At 44.9% G+C, this 25155-nt stretch overlaps 1 protein-coding gene across 1 annotated transcript in view; it reads right to left on the bottom strand.

The window, feature by feature from the left end:
* LOC111954292 (sphingosine-1-phosphate transporter MFSD2B-like) overlaps window positions 1-25155 on the bottom strand; it is a 425204-nt gene that overhangs the window by 14420 nt on the left and 385629 nt on the right. Inside the window, exons 4-10 of the mRNA XM_070435883.1 lie at window positions 17505-17630; window positions 17229-17353; window positions 8839-8962; window positions 6930-7008; window positions 6638-6823; window positions 4364-4447; window positions 2939-3060 (exon numbers count right to left, since the gene is read on the bottom strand). Of these exons, the coding sequence (XP_070291984.1) occupies window positions 2939-3060; window positions 4364-4447; window positions 6638-6823; window positions 6930-7008; window positions 8839-8962; window positions 17229-17353; window positions 17505-17630 (846 nt within the window). The remainder of the gene's footprint in view (window positions 1-2938; window positions 3061-4363; window positions 4448-6637; window positions 6824-6929; window positions 7009-8838; window positions 8963-17228; window positions 17354-17504; window positions 17631-25155) is intronic.

The following is a 25155-nucleotide window of genomic DNA, read 5'->3' as shown; positions in this document are numbered from 1 at the left end:
GAACTTCAATTGGTGGACAGATACATTCTCCTGCAAAATGTCTTGATAAACTTGAGGAATTCATTTTTCCGTTGATGATAGCAAGCTGTCCAGACCCTGAGGCAGCAAAGCAGCCCCAAACCATGATGCTCCCTCCACCATACTTTACAGTTGGGTTGATGTTGGTGTGCTGTGCCTTTTTTTTCTCCACACATAGTGTTGTGTGTTCCTTCCAAACAACTCAACTGTAGTTTCATCTGTCCACAGAATATTTGGCCAGTAGCGCTGTGGAACATCCAGGTGCTCTTTTGCGAACTCTAGGACCTCATTGAGCATTCTGCACTGTGCTCTTGCAGTCATCTTTGCAGGACAGTCACTCCTTGGGAGAGTTGCAACAGTGCTGACCTTTCTCAATTTATAGACCATTTATCTTACCGTTGACTGACTTTTAGAGATACTTTTGTAACCCTTTCCAGCTTTATGCAAGGCAACAATTCTTAATCTTAGGTCTTCTGAGACCTATTTTGTTTGAGGCATGGTTCACATCAGGCAATGCTTCTTGTGAATAGCAAACTCACATTTTATGAGTGTTTTTTATGGGGCAGGGCAGCTCTAACCAAAATCTCCAATCTTGTCTCATTGATTCGACTCCAGGTTAGTTGACTCCTGACTCCAATTAGCTTTTTGTCAAGTATACTCCCTCTCCGGCCTCTAGGTCATCAGGCTGCTGATTATCCCGCACACCTGTCACCATCGTCAAGCGCACCAGCGCCTCATGACAATCACCTGGACTCCATCACCTCCTTGATTATCTTCCCTATATCTGTCACTCCCCTTGGTTCTTCCCTCAGGTGTTATTGACTCTGTTTTCATGTCGGTGCGTTGTTTGTGTTTCGTGTTCATTGTTTTGTTTGTTTATTTCTTAAAACACTCCCTGTTCTTGCTCCCTGACTCTCAGCGCACTCGTTACACTTTTGGAGAAGTCATTAGCCTAGGGGTTCACATACTTTTTCCAACCTACACTGTGAATGTTTAATTGATGTATTCAATATAGACAAGAAAAATACAATAATTTGCGTGTTATTAGTTTAAGCAGACTGTGTTTGCCTATTGTTGTGACTTCGATGATCAGATCAAATTTTATGTCAAATTTATGCAGAAATCCAGGTAATTCCAAAGGGTTCACATACTTTTTCTTGCCACTGTACAAGGATTGTCCCAACTTCCAAGAACCCTAAGCTAACAAGAGCAATGTTGTTAGCGTAGGGATTCTTGAAAGTCGGTACAATCCTTGTATACCACTTGAATGAAGAAGATAAATAAAAAATTTGTCAACTCCGTAAAACATTAACTCTGTCAGACTTTTGTCTGAGGGCTGAAAAATCTATTTTCTATATTTTACAAATGCTTTAATTGAACTTTTATCTTTCGAGGCAAAAACACTATGTCCTTTTTTTGAGTATTTGTTGACTAACCCCTTTTGTCATTATTATAAAAAAATATTTGTATCACTGTTCTGCAACATATGCTTAAACTATTTCATGTGCTAGATCTAATGGATAATGTTTGCTTTATAAATATTGTTCTATGTCCTGAATCTAGAAAAACATGCTAAAATGCTAACGAAATTTGCCCTGGAGCATTATATAGCTCTATAACATAAAACAGAAATAAGTTTGGAGATTTGAGTCACATTTGTTTATATTCTAATGATAGAATTAAACAAGGCCTTTAAACAGTTGTTGGACAATAAATGTAAATATGAAATGCCTTTTATGATGTCTGACGGAGTTGGCATGAATCCAGTTAGGTGCATTTTATGAAGAATAAAAAATAAAAAAATCTTTACATGTGTGATGGTGGATACTTTGGTCTATCAAAATATATATTTAAAATGATGTCAATATTAAGACAAATATTTGTGGGAAAAAGTTGAGATTTTCCCATCTTGTAAGAATCCCTGAGCTATATCTCAGAAAAGAACTTGCGTGTGAAACAGTGTTACATTTAAACTTTAGATCACAGATTATTTTGTGTGCTGAACTTGAAAAATATGTTTGCAACGGGAAGTAATAGCTATATATTTCGACTGGGAATGGTTGTGTTTTTGTATTCTTATGATTGGAACCTACCTGCTAATTATGTCAGAGTGAATGTGCTGCTTATTCTTTAACATCATGCTGTGAGTGACTGCTGTCTTTCTATCAGCCTAAAAGCGTTCTCTCCTACCTGGAGTGTGCCGGTATTACGGACACTGTCCTTTCAGCATCCCACGCCTGTTACACTCACATCCTTTCACGTGTCACTGTTGTCGCTTTTGGTGATAGTGGGATAGTGATGGCGTTAGGCTGTGCAAGCAGTGTGGTTGTTGTTGCCGGTAGCATTATCTGTACGGGTACTGTCTCTGTGAGTGGCAGCCAAAAGCGTGGCTCAGCCTCAGGCATGTTTGATTCAGATGGGTGCATTAAGTGATGCAATGTTTCTGTTATTAGTCTTGATTTGAGAGTTTGGTACAATGTGTTCGAAGATCATTTTTTTTCACTGAAGGCCTAGGTCCAATAGTGGTTCCAATAAGGTACACCGTTGACTCAACCAACCATGTGATGCCAACCACACAGAAAGAGTATCACAGAACTGAGCGTCTGAACGTAGGGAGAATTCTCATAATGATAACAATAACAAGATATTACATCATAGTAATATGATAATGTGCTGTCGGACTGTCTATCTTCGGTTGGATTTGGAGCTGAGAGAGAGACACTCTCGGGCGTATTTACTCAAACACACTGAGTGCTGATTTCTATTGATCAAATCAACATTGAATGGCAGGCGGGCTATGTCTGGAGCCATTCTGAGGGTGGCAGGGAGGGCCCAGCCATAACAGCACATTACCCACACATTACCATCCCAATGTGAGTGTCATGTCTGAGAAGAGGTGTATTAATAAAGTTGTGCCTACCTGAATGGCAACAGAGATGAAGAGGAAGGCAGCAGTCAAACTGAGGTAGGGACCGTGTCGCATCACCAGGATGAAGCCCTTGTGGAACGGGATCTGCTTCTCCGTCTTCGAAATGTACGGATCTGTGCGAGGAAGAAAAGGAATACGATCCGAAAGGGTCAAAAAGAGACGGTTTTTATCCCAACCCTAAATCAAGCCCATAAAGCACCACGCATTCTGCGATGAAAGAATATACAGTAGCATGAGTGAGACATGTATGGGGGATTTCGCTTCCAATCTGGCAACCCTGTAGCTGCCCCTGCATTGCAGCATTGCTATGCTCTGTCTGTTCCACAGGGTTTGCCACTACAGAGAACCAGAACTAACAGGTTCACTGGTGGTGAGGTCAGCAGTTCACTGATAGCCTCCATGTGCATGAAAACAAAGACGTATTCCTTTTTATACCCTTATTTTAGCAGGGAGTCCCATTGCGACCAAGGTCTCTTCTCTTTTGCAAGTGAGCCATGCATCTCACAATTGCACAGAGATATGGGGGGTAGATTCTCTCCTTTTACACTTAATACTTCATTCTTTATTGTCCTTTTTCCCCCCTGAGCTAGATAATCATTGGATAAGGCTGGAGCTAGCTAAATAGTCTAAAAACAATGTGACTGAGTGCTACTGTGCTTACTGGTACTCTGCAAATGAGGTTAGAGTGAAATATGAGAGAGGGAAGAGAGCACACACACTTGCTGGGGAAAAGTGTGCACAAACACACACACACGGGCTTCCAGAGTGGCGCAGCGGTCTAAGGCTGCGTCACTACAGATACCACGTCACTATAGATCCTGGTTCGATACCGGGCTGTGTTGTGAGACCCATGAGGCGACGCACAATTGGCCCAGCGTCGTCCGGGTTAGGAGAGGGTTTGGCCGGCCGGGATGTCCTTGTCCTATCGCGCTCTAGCGACTCCTGTGGGGGGCCGGGTGCATGCACGCTGACACGGTCGCCAGGTGTACGGTGTTTCCTCCGACACATTGGTGCGGCTGGCTTCCGGGTTAAGCGAGCATTGTGTCAAGAAGCAGTGCGGCTTGTTAGGGTCATGTTTCGGAGGACGCACGGCTCTCGACATTTGGCTCTCCCGAGTCCGTATGGGAGTTGCAGCGATGGGACAAGACTACCAATTGGATATCACGAAATTTTCGGGGGGGGGGGGCCGCGGGGGGGAGGGGGAGGGGGGGGGCGGGGGGGGGGGGGACAAAAAGGGTATATAAAAAAATATTATATAAATTAAACACCACCTGCACAAATGCAAACACACCACACACACCACACACACACACACACACACCACCACACACAACCACACACACCACCACACACACACACAACAACACACACAACACACACACACACACACATACATACATACACAGAGTACTCAACCATCTCTCTCTTTGACTCCCAGGACTGACCACAGTGCAGATGAGAACACTCCTCCTATCACACCAGCAGCAATCATATACACTCCTTCTGCAAGAGGATAAAAGTAGAGAGAGAAAACAATCATATACTGTACACCTCATTCTACAAGGAGGAACAGAGCGCATATACACCTTCTGCAAGAGGATAAAAGTAGAGAAAAACAATCATATACTGTACACCTCATTCTAGGTGGACACCTCATTCTAGAGCATATACACCTCCTTCTACAAGGAGATAGAGAGCATATACACCTCATTCTACAGGAGGATAGAGAGCATATCACCCTTCTACAAGGAGGATAGGGAGCATATACACCTCATTCTACAAGGAGAATAGAGAGCATATACACCTCATTCTACAAGGAGGATAGAGAGCATATACACCTCATTCTACAAGGAGGATAGAGAGCTATACACCTCATTCTACAAGGAGGATAGAGAGCATACAACCTCCTCTACAAGGAGGTAAGAGCATATACACCTCCATTCTACAAGGAGGATAGAGAGCATATACACCTCCTTCTACAAGGAGGATAGAGAGCATATACACCTCCTTCTACAAGGAGGATAGAGAGCATATACACCTCGCTTCGGTACAGGAGGATAGAGAGCATATACACCTCATTCTACAAGGAGGATAGAGAGCATATACACCTCCTTCTACAAGGAGGATAGAGAGCATATACACCTTCTTCTGCAAAGGCAGGAAGAAAACAAGAGTGTAAATCTATCCTTTATTTGTTTATTTGGATCCCCATTAGGTATTACATTACATTACTCTTCCTTGGGCCCACTATCAATATTTTTGTCTTCGGGTTACAGAAGGAGCACATCTGCACTGAGCCTTCCTCGATTTCTATTTTGCAACTCCACCCAAATACTGCACTTCGACTGTTATCCAAAAGTCACATTGGAAGCTATCAATGTGTTTGTTGACCCTGTCATTTTACACTAGCACTCCTTACATCGCTCTAGCAGATACTGGATCTCATAAAAAACTCAACAGATTAGATAAAAGCAAGTTCGTTCTGATCCTTAAATACAGTCTACCAAAATACTATAGAGCCTTGAAGATGTCATGTTAACCCTAACAGGAACTGAACTGCCCTAAACAAATCCCGGCTTGTTTGCTATTTTTCCACGGGGCGCAGCTAAGTGGTTTATTATTATTTATTCACATCAAACGTTCTGCCAGTTTCTGAGGGACTGGAGAACTCGCCCCAGACGAATGTGCCACCCTCACCCGCAAACTCAGAGGAATCTAGTGGTGACAGTGCTCCAAGTGTGTGTGTGTTTGTGTGGTTGTGTGTTTGTGTGTAAGTGCTCAGCATGGCTACAGAAGGCCCTGCGTGGTGAGAGAGCCGAACCATCAAGGTTTACCCAGAATCATTCGGAAAGGCACCACTTGAGCCCCTGAATAGCCGCGCCGTGCCCGAATCCAACACGGAATAGTTTGGMCTGGAGCCCGCTCGCCGCGTTTTACCCGTGAACCCATAAACCACCTTTGCATTCACAAGATTCACAGCAGGGTTTCTGGGTTGTCTGATGTTTTCATTGGCTATATGTACAGTGTACTGCTAAGGAAATGAACAACCAGTTCCATTCAAATGTAATGTTCCGGCCTGGATTTGGCTGGAAATAGATGTTCAATATTGTTAGTCCCCTAATCCCAACAAACTGCATGTCGAGTTTGTGGTCTGGGGTTCATTCAGGTGTTTTGAATGTGATAAAAATAGCCTTAATCACAAACAGACTGTGGTCACCCCCTCATTGTGGGGAGGGGTCTCTTATTTTAGGGAAGGGGTTTGATGACTGATGTCAGGGAGGAACCCCTTTTGTGGGAAGTACCAGGGGAGGGGAGGGAGCTGTGGCATAGGCTCTTATTCATCCTATGCTCACTTCAAACCCAGGATGATAAATAATATATGTCTGTAAAGCCCTCTTGAAGTTGGTACTTGGTAAGGCTACATTTCACCGCTAGACAGTCTGCAAACACAAACTTCATATTCATTATATTCCTTTAAGTTTCAACAAATCACTCGTTTTATAACTTCTTGACCTTTAACTTGTCTCCTTGCAACTTTAAGGCTTTAAAAAAGTGAAGAAAAAGGAAAAGATGACCCTGAAAGTGCAACCCTGAGGTAGCTGAGGACACTACTGTCAGCTACAGTTATTTTCAAAATCGGATCACCATGGTAACACCCCAGGTCAGGTTGTTTGTTGTCAGCGGTGACACTTACAGCATGTGACAGGAAGTCCTGGGAGTGAACGATTCTCTTGACGATCTCGGCCCCGCTGCCGTTGCCTAGGTGACCGGTGGACATGTTGTGGTGGGGGCAGTGCTTCAGGGTGTGGGCGCTCGCCACGATCTGACCCTGGATGGCAGCGCCAACTAGAGTACCCAGCACCTCCAGGGTCATACCTGCAATATAACACATTTATTACAGTATAAAGTACTCTCAAAACAGAATGACAGAATAGTGCCTGAATTTGATTGACAACGTAAGGTCTGTTTAATAGTGACCTACGATAGGCTGTGGCTGAGTCTCTCTCCTTCTGGTCCGTACTGAGGAACATGGTGAGGGCAGAGTAAGGCACATGGAAACACTGGGAAACACAGGAGAACCACAGAGGACATGATTGGATATGATTAGATATAGGACAGAGGGTCAGAGTCCATATAATTTCCACTTTTTGGGGATATTTTATGTTCCACTTAAGACGATGATTCACTGCAACATTAACTTTTAAGATACTTAAGCTACAAATATACTTTTTTTTGCAAAGGCTGCGTCTCAATCCACCGCATCCGTTTATGCTGGCCTTCAGTGGTGGAAGGTAGGCGAGCTACAGGGGTGTTTGTCAGACCATGAGATGTCCCGAAAATCGGTCTTCTCGGGAAAACGTCTGTAGCATCTGAACTGTTCGGGCAACAAACTAATATGACCCCACTATGGAAAGGGGGGATTCTCATGAACAAGACGGTATTCTCCGTTTTGTGTCACGTGACTCATTTGAAGGTAACAGGGACCGGTAAAAATAAAAAAGTGAATTATGGAGGTAGTTTTGTGCCAACAAAAAAAGGGGCTAAATATGTGTCCAAAAAACACAAATATTTCCTTCCTTTTCTCCGAGACATAGGAAAGACACTTCAAAAATGTATTCCTTATGATAGATTTTTTGACTGTCTGTTTCGCCATTTATGAATGTGCATTCCATGTGTTTCAATGGGCTATAGTAGTAAAGGCCAAATTCAATATTTAATTATTTTTGTTTATATATACAGGGGTCCTAAAATTCCTAATCAAATAGCTACATGATCCATGGTATGACCATCTTAAAAACAATTCCATATGTTAGCTTAGTAGAACCCCCCCCCCCCTGTCTGTAAACCTCAGCTCTCTGTTTTCCTCTCAAGCTGCCCAGTAGAACAGTCAGCAACTATTCACCTTCAACCCCAGCCTTTCTTCTCCTTTGTCATTTACACAACAGCTCAGTCAGCATTGTGGCCGAACGATGCAGCAACCGATCAACTGACCGAGCATCCAAAGAGACAACAGAAATAAACGCTGCCATGAAAGACTGTCCCAGCCCTTCTCCTTCTCTTCGGCCCAGGGCGGGATGGAGGGAAGGACGGATGGAGGGATGGCCAAGCATGTCATTTGTAGGGCCTTGTTGAAAAAATAAAAAATAATGTATAGAATCCAATTTGACCAGAGCTTTGCCTCAAGTAAAAGGATTGGTCATCAAATCATGATTGAATGATTACACTGGCCTGTTTTTTTAAATATTGTTACTACTGTAGGGCTTTAAAGTGATAGCAGCCGTTCGTTCTCAGTCTCTCACACACAAAGACAAGGAAGTGAAGCTAAAAGTGGTAACCAGCATTTACCCATCCAGCGGTCTCTGGCAGGGCCGAGCACATACTTATCAAGTAGTTAGAATGACATGTCATTATAGGCCATCGCAATGTGGCTACGATGGGCAGTGGGCAACATGATCTTTAGCATGTTAAAAAGAGAGCAGAGGAGAGGGAGAGAGAGAGCAGAGAGAAAGAGAGAGAGAGAGAGAGAGAGAGAGAGAACGAGAAAAAGAGAGAGAAAGAATGGGAAAGGGTTTGAAGCTGTACCTTAGTAACAAAATAAACCTAAATAAACACACTTGTTTGAGGTGAATTATCAACAAGGTTTGGTTTTATGACATGTTGGCTCTGCTCACTATATTTTTGTGTTGGGTTCGGCAAGTCATCTCTGCTTATCCGTATCTTCTCTGGCAAATAAAAAGCTGTATCCAGGAACAATGGTAGGTGTATACTATGAGTAAACAAAGTCAGTGTTGAATAGTGTTAGATAAGATACTGTATCTGAGAATGAGGATGTGTAAATGGTTGTCCTTGTGGGCCAACACTTTTGTCGTAGGTAGCTGGCTGGTACTCACAGTGATGAGTGTCTGGTAGAGGCAGTAGAAGCCCAGGTACCACATGAAACGTCCGTTTGTGAAGGGAGGAACAAACCAAAGGTAGAAGTAGGAGACCACCACAAACGGAGTACAGCCCACCATCCTACAGAGAGAAAAAGGGGGGGCAGGGTTATTGTTCTCGTTGCATATCTTAATGGCCATTGTTTGAGCAAACATTTGAGTCGAATTTGGTATCTTTTTTTTATTGTGAAACTTTGGCCTCATTATAGGTTTGTGCAATTGATAAAGACATGGTAATTTACAGTGCCTTGCAAAAGTATTCGTCCCACTTGGCGTTTTTCCTATTTTGTTGCATTACAACCTGTAATTTAAATAGATTTTTATTTGGATTTCATGTAATGGACATACACAAAATAGTCCAAATTGGGGAAGTGAAATGAAAAAAAGAACTTGCTTTCCAAACAGGTCAGGGACAAAGTTGTGGAGAAGTACAGATCAGGGTTGGGTTATAAAAAAATATCTGAAACCTTGAACATCCCACGGAGCACCATTAAATCTAATATTAAAAAATGGAAAGAATATGGCACCACAACAAACCTGTCAAGAGAGGGCCGCCCACCAAAACTCACGGACCAGGCAAGGAAGGCATTAATCAGAGAGGCAACAAAGATACCAATGATAACCCTGAAGGAGCTGCAAAGCTCCACAGCGGAGATTGGAGTATCTGTCCATAGGACCACTTTAAGCCGTACACTCCACAGAGCTGGATTTTACGAAAGAGTGGCCAGAAAAAAGGAATTGCCTAAAGAAAAAAATAAGCAAACACTTTTGTTGTTCGCAAAAAGACATGTGTGTCAAGCCCTGACCTGAAATATCTCTGTTTTCTTTATATTTTGGATAGGTCAGGGTGTGACTAGGGTGGATACGCTAGTTTTTGTATTGTCTAGGGGTTTGGATTGTCTAGGGTTTTTGTATGTCTAGAGTTTTGTAGGTCTAGGTATTTGTATGTTTATGGTGGCCTGATATGGTTCCCAATTAGAGGCAGCTGTTTGTCGTTGTCTCTGATTGGGGATCATATTTAGGTAGCCATTTCCCTTTGGTGTTTGTGGGTTCTTGTTCTATGTTTAGTTGCCTGTCTGTACTATTCATATAGCTTCACGTTTCGTTTGATTATTTTGTTAGTTTGTTCAGTGTTCATTCTTTAATAAATAAGAATGTACGCACACCACGCTGCGCCTTGGTCCGATTCATACGACGAACGTGACAGAAGAACCCACCATAAATGGACCAAGCAGCGTGTTCAGGAGGAATGGACCTGGGAGGAGATTTTGGATGGAGCAGGACCCTGGACACAGGCTGGGGAGTATCGCCTTCCGAAGGAGGAAATAGAGACAGCAAAAGCGGAACGGCGATATTACGAGGAGTTATACCAACGAGGTAGGCCACAGAAACCCCAATAAATGTTTTTGGGGGAGGCCACATGGAGCAGTCAGCGGAGCCGAGGAGCGAACCAGAGCCAGCCAGGGAGTCGGATGAGGAGTTTGACGCAAGATTCCGGAGAGAGGTGCTAGCATTGAGAGCGTTGCAGAGCGGGCGTGCTGGGGAGAGTGTGACTGGTCAGACACCGTGTTACGCAGTGATGCGCACGGTGTCTCCAGTTCGCATTCATAGCCCGGTGCGCTCTATTCCAGCTCTTCGCACTTGCCGGGCTCAAGTGAGCATCCAGCCAGGACGCATTGTGCCGGCASCCCGCATCAGACCTCCAGTGCGCCTCCACAGTCCAGTACGTCCTGTTCCTGCTCCTTGCACTCGCCCTGAGGTGCGTGTCCTCAGCCCGGTACCACCAGTGCCGGCACCACGCATCAGACCCCCATTGCGCCTCCACAGTCCAGTACGTCCTGTGCCTCTTCCCCGCACTCGTCCTGAGGTGCGTGTCCTCAGCCCGGTACCACCAGTTCTGGCACCACGCATCAGGCATCCAGTGCGCTTCCACAGTCCAGTACGGCCTGTGCCTCTTCCTCGCACTCGCCCTGAGGTGTGTGTCCTCAGCCCGGTACCACCAGGTCCGGCACCACGCATCAGGCCTCCAGTGCTCTTCCACAGTCCAGAACGGCCTGTGCCTCTTCCCCGCACTCGCCCTGAGGTGCGTGTCCTCAGCCCGGTACCACCAGTTCCGGTACCATGCATCAAGCTTCCAGTGTGCTTCCACAGACCAAAGCTTCCGGCGACAGTTCCCAGTCCAGAGCTTCCGGCGACAGTACCCAGTCCAGAGCTTCCGGCGACAGTACCGTCCAGAGCTTCCGGCGACAGTACCCAGTCCAGAGCTTCTGGCGACAGTACCCAGTCCAGAGCTTCCGGCGACAGTTCCCAGTCCAGAGCTTCCGGCGACGTTTCACAATCCGGAACCTCCAACGACGGGTCACAGTCCGGAACCTCCAGCGAAGATCCCCAGTCCGGAGCCTCCAGCGACGATCCCCAGTCCGGAGCCTCCAGTGACGATCCCCAGTCCGGAGCCTCCAGTGACGATCCCCAGTCCGGGGTCTCCAGCGACGGTCCCCAGTCCGGGGCCTCCAGCGACGAACCCCAGTCCGGGGCCTCCAGCGACGACCCCCAGTCCGGGGTTTCCCAGCGACGGTCCCCAGTCCGGGGCCTCCAGCGACAGTCCCCAGTCCGGGGCCTCCAGCGATGATCCCCAGGCCAGGGTTTCCCAGCGACGGTCCCCAGTCCGGGGTCTCCGGCGACGGTCCCCAGTCCGGGGCCTCCGGCGATGATCCGCAGGATCCATGGCCCGGAGCCTCCAGAGAGGATCCAAGATCTGGAGCCTCCAGCGACGGTTCCCAATCCGGATCCTCCAGCGACGGTTCCCAGTCCGGAGCCTGCAGCGACGGTTTCCAGTCCAGAGCCTCCAGTGAGGGTTGCTAGTCCAGAGCCTCCTGCGAGGGTTCCCAGTCCAGAGCCTCCTACGAGGGTTCCCAGTCCCGTCGCCTTCAGCGAGGGTTCCCAATCCGGAGTCCCCGGCGACGATCCACGGTCCGGAGTCCCCGGCGCGACGATCCACGGTCCGGAGCCTCTGGCGACGATCTACGGTCTGTAGTCCCCGGCGACGATCCACGGTCCGGAGCCTCCGGCGACAATCCACGGTCCGGTTCCTCCGGCGACAATCCACAGTCCGGAGTCCCCGGCGACGATCCACGGTCCGGTTCCTCCGGAGACGATCCACGGTCCGGAGTCTCCGGAAACGATCCACGGCCCGGAGTCTCCGGCGACAATCCGCGGTCTGGAGCTTCCGGCGACGATCTACGGTCCGGTTCTTCCGGCAACGATCCACGGTCCGGAGCCTCCGGCGACGATCCACGGTCCGGTTCCACAGAAGCGGTTGGATCCGCGAGCGGAGCGAGGTCTACGTCCCGAACCGGAGCCGCCACCGAGGCTAGATGCCCACCCGGACCCTCCCCCATAGAGTCAGGTTTTGCGGCCCGGAGTCCGCACCTTTAGGGGGGTACTGTCACGCCCTGACCTACCTTAGAGAGCCTTTTAATTCTCTATTTTGGTTAGGTCAGGGTGTAACTAGGGTGGGTACTCTAGTTTTTTTATTTCTATGTTGGCCTGGTATGGTTCCCAATCAGAGGCAGCTGTATATCGTTGTCTCTGATTGGGGATCATATTTAGGCAGCCTTTTCCCACCTGTTGTTTGTGGGATCTTGTTTTGTATTGTTGCTTTTTAGCCGTACAAAACTGAACGTTTTGTTTGTTACTCTTTCTTGTTTTTTGCCGGTTATCATAATAAAAACGCTGCATCTTGGTCCGACCATCCTTCCAACAACGATCGTTACAGATACAAACCCCCCAAAAATCTATTTTAATTCCAGGTTGTAAGGCAACAAAGTAGGAAAAATGCCAAGGGGGTGAATACTTTCGCAAGCCACTGTATCTCAACAGGCTAGTTTAGACAACTATGTATAAAAGCCTGTAAACCTGTTAGGCCAGTAATAGATTGATGGTGTGTGGGCTGTGGGCTGTTTTGGGAGAGATGGATTGGGTGTTTGTGACTCTGAAGGTATCTGTTCTGAGTTAGTGTGGCGGCACAGTGGGAGAACAGGAAGATGCACTATGCCACAGGATCGCTAACCCGCATGATCATGAGCTTTATTCAGGCACGCACACACACACACACACACACACACACACACACACACACACACACACACACACACAGGCATCTCAGGACAGAATGATTATTTTGCATTGTGCAGTTTGGAGGATGTGGGGAGCTGTGTTGTCTATGTATAATTCATCCAGATACAACTGGTACATACTGTATCATTATGGGCTAAAAAAACAGCTGTGTGTTTCACTGTGGAGAGAGAGAAAGATGGGAGGTTGTGAACAAGTGAATGTACTTTCCACTAGTCCACAATGACTATCTCTATCTATAACCACTGAATTATACAAGAATAGGCTTATCTGCTAAAGCAACAATAAATATATTTTTTTCCCTACAGATCTACACAACCTACTCCACATTTTCAAAGTTAAAGAAAAAGTATAGAAGATGTCTTGAATGTGTATGTCTTCACACCCCAGAGGTAATACTTGGTGGAAGCACCTTTGGCAGCCATTACAGCTATGAATCATTTCAAATGCGATTTTACCAACTTTGTACAACTCCTAGGGCAACATTTATCAATTGTTCTTGTCAATATTGCTAAAGCTCAGTAAATTTGTTTGGGAGTCATTGATGGACAGCAATATTCAAACCTTGTCTCTGATTTCAAGTAAATGTAGGTGTTTAGTGTTCCTGAATGGTCCAGTCTCAGTCCTGACTGAAATCTGCTTGAGAATCAGAGACAAGGTTTGAATATCGGCAAAAGTGTGAAGACTTTGCAAGTGGTATGTAGACTTTCACTAGGCACTGTATGTTAGGTTGATCTGCTAACGTCTGTACATCATAGAATTCACATCCTTATCATAAAGACTCAAGCTCAGTTAATGCTCTGCAGCTGCAGGGTCAACTAAGTACATAGTTAAAGGTCCAATGCTGTCACGAATGTCGTCGGGAGAAGGAGAGGAGGACCAAGGTGCAGCGTGGTAAGTGTTCATATTTTTAATAAAACAACTGAACACTGAACAAAACAACAAAAACGACAAACGAACAGTCCTGTAAGGTGACGAAAAAACACTAAACAGAAAATAATCACCCACAACTCAAAATGGGAAAACAGGCTACCTAAGTATAGTTCCCAATCAGAGACAACGATAGACAGCTGCCTCTGATTGGGAACCACACCAGGCCAAACACATAGAAACACAACAACATAGAAAAAAGAAAATAGACTGCCCACCCTAGTCACACCCTGGCCTAACCAAAATAGAGAATAAAGAGCCTCTCTATAGCCAGGTCGTGACAAATGCATCCATTTTTATATCCATATCAAATCATTTCTGGGTAACAATTAAGTACCTTACTGTGATTGTTTTCAATTAAAATGGTCAAAAATGTTTTAAAAAATTGCTTCTTAGCAAAGAGCAATTTCTCAAGCACAAATTTTGCCAGTATGGTCTGGGAGTGGTCTGAGTGGGGAGGGGAAAACTGAAAAATTGCTATTATTGGCAGACCGACCGATCTCTTTCTTATTGGCCTATTAACTAATTTACCGCCTGGTGTTGTCAAAACAGGCTGGAATTTCAGGCTGTCTTTTCAAACAACTCTTACACTAAAATGGCATTATATACATTTTCACAGTTTCACAATATTATTCCAACCTCATAGTGTGGAAATATACAGTATATAAAACACAGGAAAATCACATTGTGGACTGCACTGGACTGCACTTTAACACAGCTAAGCAAGCTTTTGCTAGCTCAACCCTATCCTCTATGCACCACTCCCAAATAGCCACAGACATTGTTTTGGTTACGACTCCAAAATATTTCCACAATGAACCTGACCTGTAACCTTTGACCTGATAGGACCCAGAGATGCTTGACCCCATTTTAATCTGCATATTACTAAACCCCGTCCCCTCTGCTCTAGCTCCATTAACCCCTGACCTGTCCTGCCCTGGCATTCAGTTGAACTAAGAACAGAGAGAAAAGGAGAGAAAGAGGGAGAAAGGGGACAGAGAGAAAAAGAGAGAAAGAGGTAGAAAGAGGTAGAGAGAGGTAGAGGGTGGTGAGTTCTGGTACAGTCCAGCTCTCCCTGTGACACAGAGGCCTGTCCTTAGTGATTGTTCAGCCACACAAAGAGAGTGACAGGGCTGACAGGGCTGCCTAGCTCTGGGGTTGGGCCTGCTGCTGTTTAGGCTGGTCATGGGAGGGTTGAAAAGGCACAGTGACTGAATGGAACATTTAGAATGTTAGAATAAACTGTTACAATGTTAGATTGTTCTGTAAGATGGCTCGCAGGATGGGTATCGGAAGAACCCAATGGGAGTGTTTGACAGTGGAAGTAGGGCAAAACACGTACACAGGCATACACACAGTGATTGAGACTGAAGCAAGGAGGGGATTTCAGCACCATCACACTCTCTGAGATTGTGAGAGAAATGTCCCAGTTTTATCTCTGCTGGCATGGCAGGGCTGAGTCTATCATAACAAACACAGTAGCACCCAGGAGTACCAAACAGAAACAGCCATAAACCCCTCAGGACAAACAGATTCTGATCACTTCCTGTCTGTCTGATGATGTCACAGCCCAGGGTCAGGGGACTTCCTGTCTGACAGTTAGAGAGGGTTTCACTCAGTGGTGGAAAAGTACCCAACTGTCATACTTGAGTAAAAGTAAGGATACCTTGATAGAAAATGACTCAAGTAAAAGTGAAAGTCCCCCAGTAAAACACTACTTGAGTATCAATATACTTAAGTATCAAAAGTAAATGTAATTCCTAAAATATACTTATGTATAAATAATTTCAAGTTCCTTATATTAAGCAAACCAGACGGCACGATCTTCTTGATTTTTACATTTACGGATAGCCAGGGGCACGCTCCAACACTCAGACATCATTTACAAACTAAGCATTTGTGTTTAGTGAGTCTGCCAGATAATAGGCAGTAGGGATGACCTCTTTATTAGTGCGTGAATTGGACCATTTTCCTGTCCTGCTAATCATTCAAAATGTAACGAGTACTTTTGGGTGTCAAGGAAAATGTATGGAGTAAAAAGTACATTATTTTCTTTAGGAATGTAGAAGTAAAAGTTGTCAAAAATATCAATAGTAAAGTACAGATAACCCCCTAAAAATACTTAAGTAGTACATTAAAGTATTTTTACTGAAGTACTTTACGCCACTGGTTTCACCTAGGAGTTAACTAGAGGGTGCGGCTTTCTCAAGGTGCTATTTATCACACACACAACCGGGCAGGGCAACAGTGTTTTGCCACAAAAACTCTCAGGACACACACACCAACAAAACAAACACGCACACACACATTCAGTACACACACACACACGCGCGCGAGCATGCACGCACGTGCAGTGGTAATCAAATCAGTAATGCTGTGATCTGGTCTTTCTCCAGCCTGTCAGCTTGTCAGTAATCTATGTCTTGTAAAGCTTATACAGCACTGACTAAGTCACATCAGGATCAGCAGTAAGTAGTCAACCAGTAACTACGGTAACTGAGTCGGGTCACAGCAATGAGTTTACACAGCTTTGAGCTGACACACACATACACACACACACACACACACACACACACACACACACACACACACACACACACACACACACACACACACACACACACACACACACACACACACACACACACACACACACACACACACACACACACACACACACACACACACACACACACACACATATACACACACACACACTTTAGAGCTGACACCTAGTGCTATGGTTGAGTTTGATGTGGTGCTTTGGTAAACACTCTCTACACTTTTAGAAAAAAAGGTGCTATCTAGAACCTAAAAGGGTTCTTTGACTATCCCCGTAGGACAACCCTTTGAAGAACCCCTTTTGGTTCCAGGTAGAACTCTTTTGGGTTCCATGTATAATACTTTCCACATAGGGTTCTACATGGAACCCAAAAGGGTTTTACCTGGAACCAAAAAGGGTTCTGCTATGGGGAAGAACTCTTTTGGAACCCTTTTGTCTAGGCTGACAGGGCTCATAACGAAGATCTACAGGGATGCTGCTGTGGTTTAGTTAATCTTTTTGTTATTGTTTTATTTTACCAGGTAAGTTGACTGAGAACACATTCTCATTTACAAATCAAGAGAAAAGCTTTAGTATAATCCAATAGAAGTGTGAAGTCAAAATGTGAAGCCTAGCATTCACAGGTAGCATTTCCCATACAATCACTAGGATCTGTGGTCCTATGGAGCCGCAGTGTCTGTCTGCTGTTATTTTTATGCAATCCATGTGTGCATGGCCTCACCAGGGCATGAGTCTGCCTATCCTGGTCCACTTGCTCTTGGTGATGAAGAAGCCGACAACAGGGTCGCTGACGGCGCCCCACGCCTTCCCTATGAACAGAACCATGGAGGCCTGGAACGGGTTGATCTGAGGAGGAGAGAACGGAGGGATGTAGTTAGAAGACACAGAGAGAGAGAGAGAGAGAGAGAGAGAGAGAGAGAGAGAGAGAGAGAGAGAGAGAGAGACAGAGAGAATCTGAGAGGAAGAAGAAACACACACAAACACACAGATGTGTTACCTGGGCGACATCCAGCAGGTAGATCTGGAGGAAAAATGCTGTAGCGCTGCCGGCCACCTGATTGGGTGCTCCTCCAATGGCGAAGCAGAGCTTACTGCAGACAGACAGCTTCTGGTCCAACACAGTCTATGGATGGGCAGAAAAACAACAAAAAACATTGGAGAGGGTTACAAGTCAGTTACAAGTTTCATGAAGTGCATTATCTGAGAAATAGGCAAATAAATGATCTGCAAAGCCTATGAGATACAGTTGACTGCTGTGCCTTTCTTTACCGTGTAAAGACAAGAACTCTGTTTGTTAGCCATGGATATGTAGCCAAAATATAAGCCTCAGATAAGATACAAGCAGGAGTCAAATCTTAGATGGAAGCTATCTTCTTGTGAATAAGGAATACAGTTGTAGCAGAAGAATGAGTCTGTGACAGCAGAACCCTGGCATTATGATTTACAAAATAATTCAGAACCACAGAATTGGAGATTGAACTCTATATTGTTGTCCATTGTGATGTCAGAGCGAGTGAATCACACAGTGCCATTCAGATGACAGTCGATACAGACGTGTGACCTCATGTCTCTCTCTCTCTCTCTCTCTCAATTCAATTCAATTCAATTGACTTTATTGACATGGCAAGTTCATTATTACTTACATTGTCAAAGTATACATATCGAAAAATAAAATAAAATATATATGTATATATATACAAAATATATATATATTTATATATAAATAAATGGTGGGACCAACAGTAATAATAATAGTAGTAGTGGACATGGGATTACCATTAACAACAACTACAACAACAATATTAATCAGAACAACAACTACATTAAAGCAATGGTCAGGTAGACCAGATCACAACATGACTATAGAAGACACCATGACCTGGTAGTAAGACCAGTGCAATGTTTGACTGAGAAGACACATGAACCTGGTATGAAGACCTAAACAAAACAAGATGGGAACGGAAATATTATCAAACATTTACTTTGCATTTTTCACTGGCTGTCCCTCAGGTTGTGGCAGGAGACACATATTTGGCTGCCAAAACTGCACATTTTGTGGCTTTTCACCCAATAAATATTAGATTTTTTCTTAATCTTTTATAGTGTTCAAATTCTTTGTATTGAGTTTATAATTGTTGGAAAGAAATATGCTTTAGGTCTGAGTATTTGTCACAGTCATATAGTAGGAAATGCACCTCTGTCTCTACCGTTCTCCCCTGGAGCCAGAGTGCGAATTTTCTCTCGTCCCCTCTCCTCTCTCTCTCTCTCTCTCTCTCTCTCTCTCTCTCTCCTCTCCTCTCTCTCTCTCTCTCTCTCTTCTCTCTCTCTCTCTCTCTCTCTCTCATCTCTCTCTCTCGTTCTCTCTCTCTCTCTCTCTCTCTCTCTCTCTCTCTCTCTCTTCTCTCTCTCTCTCTCTCTTCTCTCTCTCTCTCTCGCTCCTCCTCTCTCTGTCTCTCTCTCTCTCTCTCTCTCTCTCTCTCTCTCTCTCTCTCTCTCTCTCTCTCTCTCTCTCTCTTCTTCACTCTCTCTCCTCTCTCTCTCATCTCTCTTCTCTCTCTCTCTCTCTCTCTCTCTCTCTCTCTCTCTCTCTCTCTCTCTCTCTTACAAAGCAATGTTACAGAAACTCCCTTCATATGTAACTTCATTAATTACGAATCATAAGTTACCAAACCCGTTCTCAGGAATGGATAACACTCGGGATCCCTTCAGTCTCCACAGATTTGGGAAAATCTGTCTAGTTCACTGCTTTTATTAAATATGTTTATTTTGTTATTGTGTGTTGACTTACATTGTTTAATACACATATATGTGTATGTTTTATTATTCTGTTTTAATTGTAATGTATACAGGGCTCTCTTATAAAATAGATGTTTAATCTCAATGTGACTCCCTGTTTAAGTAAAGGTTAAATAGAAAAAATAAAAAAAATAGGCCTCCACGACTCATTTCCTTGCATATAGTGGATGAAATCTGGTTTCACATATGAGATATATCTAGGCCTACTTCTCCACCACTATTCTCCATCTACATTCCCCTCTTCCCCCAATCATCACTCTCTCATAATGTATCTCCTCTCCCCTCAGATAGTATTTAAAGTTCCCCTGTGGTGTAGGTGCCAGTTGATGTGAGGGATACAGGATCAGACAGAACACCCCTCCCTGCTGTTTGGACTGTGGTGATGTCAGGAGACACTTGGGCACACAGCACAGCCTGTTCCCCTTATAGACAGATCCACAGGACACCACAGAGACAGACAGAAAGGGTGCCGGAACAGGGTTTCCATTGCTATAGAGGTATACCGCCCCTTGCTAAAAACGTGTGTGTGCACGCATGTGTGTTCAAGTCTGGTCCGTGCTATCTGGTCTGTGCTATCCGATCCTTGGGACGTCCCTATCCCATTGAAGTTGACATWTAAAATGGTTAAGGTAATGGTTAAGGTTAGGGTTAGGGAAGGGTTAAGGTTATGGTTAGGGTTATGGGTAAGGGGAGGGGTTAAGGTTAATGTTAGGGTTTAGGGTAGGGACGTCCCAAGGATTCCGTCCTCACACATGAAAGAGCAGACAAGCTGCCAGCCTCCTGGAAAGTCCAATATTTACGACTGTATTATGAACAGTTCAGCGACAGACATGGAAACACACACTGCACGGACCAAAGCACAACAGCATATGATTAAACGTCTAACCTCCTCTCTCCTTCCCTCTCTTTCTGTTAATACATCTCTCCACTTTCTTTTTTATCTTTCTTCATCTCTCGCCTCTCCTCTCTCTCTCTCTCTCTCTCCCTCTCTCTCCACTAACCTGTGTTGTTTCCATACAGTACGGTGGTGTCCGGGTTAGCCCACCGCCTACAGCTATAGGCCTTTCAGGCGTTATGAAAGAAAGAAATCACCAAAACAGCCACCGACCAACCACAGACCGAAGCCCTTCAAAACACACTGTCATTATCTGGCTGATTACATTTTATTTTCCTCTTTCTTCTCCTCATGAAAACATCGATGGTTTCCAGAATGACAATTACCAGGAGGGAGCTGTGTAATTATTTAAACGCAGCAAGACAAGCGGGTCAGAGTAAGTAAAGAGTAGCATGTGGATCAACTTCGAAAGTCTCGGTCTGGCCTATGGTGGTCTAGTGGTCTAGGCTGCTGCCTCCAGAACCCATGTATAACCACAGCATGGATTCCAATCTGGCTCACTACTATTTCAGCACTCTCTATCTATATTTCCCACTGTTGCTCCTCTATCCAATAAAAGACGTACTTAAAAAAAATATATTGGTCTCTCCTTCAAAACTCTCAGTATATACTCCACTCTCATCTCCTCACTCCAATGTTCTTCGAATGGGGAGATAAGAAGAGTATTTGGTGTCACGAGAGAGAGAATGATGGTTAACTGATGTTGGGTAAAAATACTGTCTATACATGGTCTGTACCAGATCAGTGATGTCTTGGTTCATTACTTTTTACCCTCATCTGCACTACAGCTAGGAATATAGTTGGGCTTGACGTCACTATTTGTATCCCCACAACAAATTTCCCATTGAGGGGGTAAACCCAGACAAAAGAGAGGTCATATCATTTTAGTATCTCAGTATGTAGGCTCTTTCTTTGTACAAGGAGGTTAAATAGTCCACCGGTCATCAAACAACAACAACAAAGAATCTCAAATTTATAGTTGAGATGGTTCATTAGTGGTGCTTGCCTAGCTTTAGAGAGAGAGAGAGAGAGAGAGACCACGCGGGAGAGAGAGAGAGAGAGACCAGAGAGAGAGAGGAAGAGAGAGAGAGAGAGAGAGAGCAGAGACGAGAGAGAGAGAGAGAGAGAGAGAGAGAGAGAGAGAGAGAGAGGAGAGAGAGAGAGAGAGACGAGAGACGAGAGAAGGAGAGGAGAGAGAGAGAGAGAAGAGAGAGAGAGAGAGAGAGAAGAGAGAGGAGAGAGAGAATCTGACTACAGTGTGACATACAGTCTGTTTTACTGCGGCCTTATCACTGCAGACGTAACAGCGATATCCCTCCCCTGTCGAACCCACGTTATCTAGCTTCCTATTAAAAGCACACCACATCCACACACACAACACAGCCCCTCAGGAGAGAACATACCCTCAGCTAAACCTGTGGCCCTGGAAAATGGGGCTTAATTCACAAAGTTATTACGCCATGAGGGGTGGATGGAAGCGACTCTGGAGATATGCCTTTATGTTTTAAAGAGGATCTTAGCTCATGAGCTGACTGTGATGCACACAGGGAATGACGTAAGGAATAGTGAGTAGGGAATTCTGAGCCAATAGTGTTTTATGCATTCCTTCTAAACCACTGCTGTGACCTATTCCTAATCAGATTGAGTGTGTAGCATACTGTAATGTATATATGTGAAGATAAAAGCTGGTTTGGATAAAGAAATAAAATTCTACTGGCAGCTGTACATAAATGCTTACTGCCAGTAGAATTCTTTCAAACATATTTGATATTATTTCATGGTTATTTATATTTTATGGTATTATATTACTAGACAGTGTTTCCTGGTGTGTGTGTATTAGTGGTAGGATGGACCAGAGTGTGATGTTCTGGCCTCTCGTGATGCCAAGGGATGCACAGAGCTGGCCATACAGACCTTTCCCAAGAGAATTACAACACGTAAATGATACTTACTTCTGATACATTCCGTGAGCACTTGCAACACAATAATCACATAGAGAGCCAAAACAAGTCCATCTCTTCTCCTGCCTGGAGCTGTCAGCTGTGATAAGGTGATAGAACACCAGGATGCCTGACTGAAGCTAAAGGACTCACAATGACAGTGGACCCACTTAGGGCTTGAGTCTCCTCTGTTGCAGACTCTGGTTTCGCTTCTTTGGCATCTATAATTCACCCAGGCCCCCGTAAGGGCCATGCTGCAGGCACGCACGGCACCGCGCACTCCACACCACACCACACACACCACACACACACACACACACACACACACACACACACCACACACACACACACACACACACACACACACAACACACACCACACACACTACACACACACACACACACACACACACACACACACCACCCACACACACACACACACCACACACAGCTCAAGGTCACGCTGCATCTATTCTTTCAGAAAAGCTATGTAAATATTGCATCGCCTCTCTTCAATACCTATTCACTGAAATAGGACAGCATTAAACACATTGATGACTTCTAAAAACTGCCACCTACATTGCATCTCCACCAGTGAAAAACGGCAGTATGAAATCTACACAGTAGAGGTCAATGTAGTAAGTCAAGTATTTTATGTTGTCTGTTATCGATGCATTGGATGTATAATGTAACACATAGGCTACATCTCGCAGGTAATGTACTCATGTGTATAGTAGGATAAAGTTTGGCTCATCGTCTGTCATTGCCTTCCTTTAAACGCCACTGGGCATGTGTGCTGGTATACCATCAGTAAGTAAGCATTCCATTTACTCACCCGAGTACACGGCACACACACACAACACACACACACACACACACACACACCACACACACACCACACACACACACCACCACACACACACACCACACACACACACAACACACACACACACACACACACACACACAACACACACACCAAACCAAACACACCACACACACTACAACACACACACCACATTCTTTCTGCTGGTGGTCATGCAGTCAGTTTAGTGGTACTCAAAGCATTCAGGGTGAGCATACAGAAAAGTCATTCTCCAAGACTGGATGTGACAGAGAAAGAGAGAAACGTCCTCTATTCTGGTCTAAAATGTAGTATAATCACAATCCAAACTGATTTTCAACTAAACTAACTCCTTGCCTCAGTCTCTCAGATATCCAGTGCTTGACATGGGCAGGAACTCACCGGAACTGAGTACTGGCAGATCAACATTTCTACTTCTTGAGTTCCTGCACTTCTATAGAATTATTAGCTCAAAGTATTGTGGTGTTCCTGCACCTAAATATAAAACAGTACCTCACTCTAACTGAGTACCAGCACCTATTTCAGTCCAAGTCAAGAACTGCTGTATCCAGACATGGCAGAACAGCAAGACAGATACCCACAAACCAAAGGAACATGAATGTCACTGAGCTGTCAGACAGTCAGGAGTAAACTAGCCAACTGATTCAAATTAGTGAATAAAAGCAGTGTTCCTTACCTGGTGGGGGGCTTGGTGAAGGATGGCTCTGGGGCTTGAGGAGCTTTCCGGCCTGGGGTATGGGATACGTTCTCTCCCTTCGCCATGGTGCCTCCAAGTGTCACTCTGAGTGTATGTGTGTGTCCCCGAGTCTGAAAGTCTGTGTGACTAAGATCTGAGTGTATGTGGTGTGTGTCTGAGTGGGAGTGTGAATTGTGTGTTTTGGGTGTGTCTCTAAGTATGTGTGTGACTCTAGGTGATGGCCAGTGACGAGCTGGTGATTCCTGTGTATGTCAGGAGGACTTGAGGCTGCCCACTTCATCTGCCACTCACACACTGCCCTGTGCTCAGTGCTCTGGCTGGAACTGAGGACCGAAAGAAAGGGCACAGTTAGGCAGGCGGTCCCACACACCAAACACACACACACACACCACACACACACACACACACACACACACACACACACCACACACACACACACACCACACACACACACAACACACACACACCACACACACACACACACACACACACACACACACACACACCACACACACACACACACACACCACACACACACACACACACACACACACCCCACACACACACACACAACCACACACACACACACACCACACACACACACACACACACACACACACACACACACACAACACACACACACACACACACACACACACACACACACACACACACACACACACACACACACGACACACACACACAACACACACACACACTCCAGCACACCACACACACACACACACATCCCAGCACACACACACATTCATAATCCTCCCGTTCACATTGGTTTCTCTCAGAGCGCTCCCCTATTTGCTCCCCTATTTCTCACCCTGATCTCTATTATTTCACATGTATTTATGTCAGCCAGCAATGCTACATCCCATGAATACATCTAATTCATAAGAGATGCAATGTCTCTCTGTATCATTACTCAAAGAGGATAAAGAATAAGTGATGCCCCAGATTGGTAGACAACTAACATTTGTGTTTATGAGTCTATCTAACTAAACAGACATTCATTCTCACTCTACCATAGTAGTTTTGTCATAAGTGAGTACATTGCCTACAACGTCAAATCTCTATCAATATCTCAGTCACATCCCATATAAACAAGCAAGAACACTATAATGAAAAAAGAGAAGACTGTATTGGCTTTACCTGAGTGATGATGGAGAAGAGTAGATTAAAGGCGTTCAGGCAGTCAGTGAATCGCGGGCTCAGAGAGCGAGAGGGAGAGCGAGAGAGATTCACAGGGAGACAGCTTCCAGCAGCAGGTCAGGAGACTGCGTTGTTTGATAGACACTGCCGTTCCACTTCACTCAACACACCTCACAGCGGGACCTGCGCCATTCAGTGGTCAACAGCGGTAACACAGTCACTGGCGGTGATAATAACAATGACATTAGTCATTACAGGCTTATGACATAGAGGTATTGCATATAATGAAACAGAGG

This window comes from Salvelinus sp. IW2-2015, linkage group LG28, assembly GCF_002910315.2.
Source record: "Salvelinus sp. IW2-2015 linkage group LG28, ASM291031v2, whole genome shotgun sequence".
NCBI lineage: Eukaryota > Metazoa > Chordata > Actinopteri > Salmoniformes > Salmonidae > Salvelinus > Salvelinus sp. IW2-2015.
Note: the sequence above shows the minus strand (reverse complement) of the source record. Positions and strands in the feature narration are given on the sequence as shown.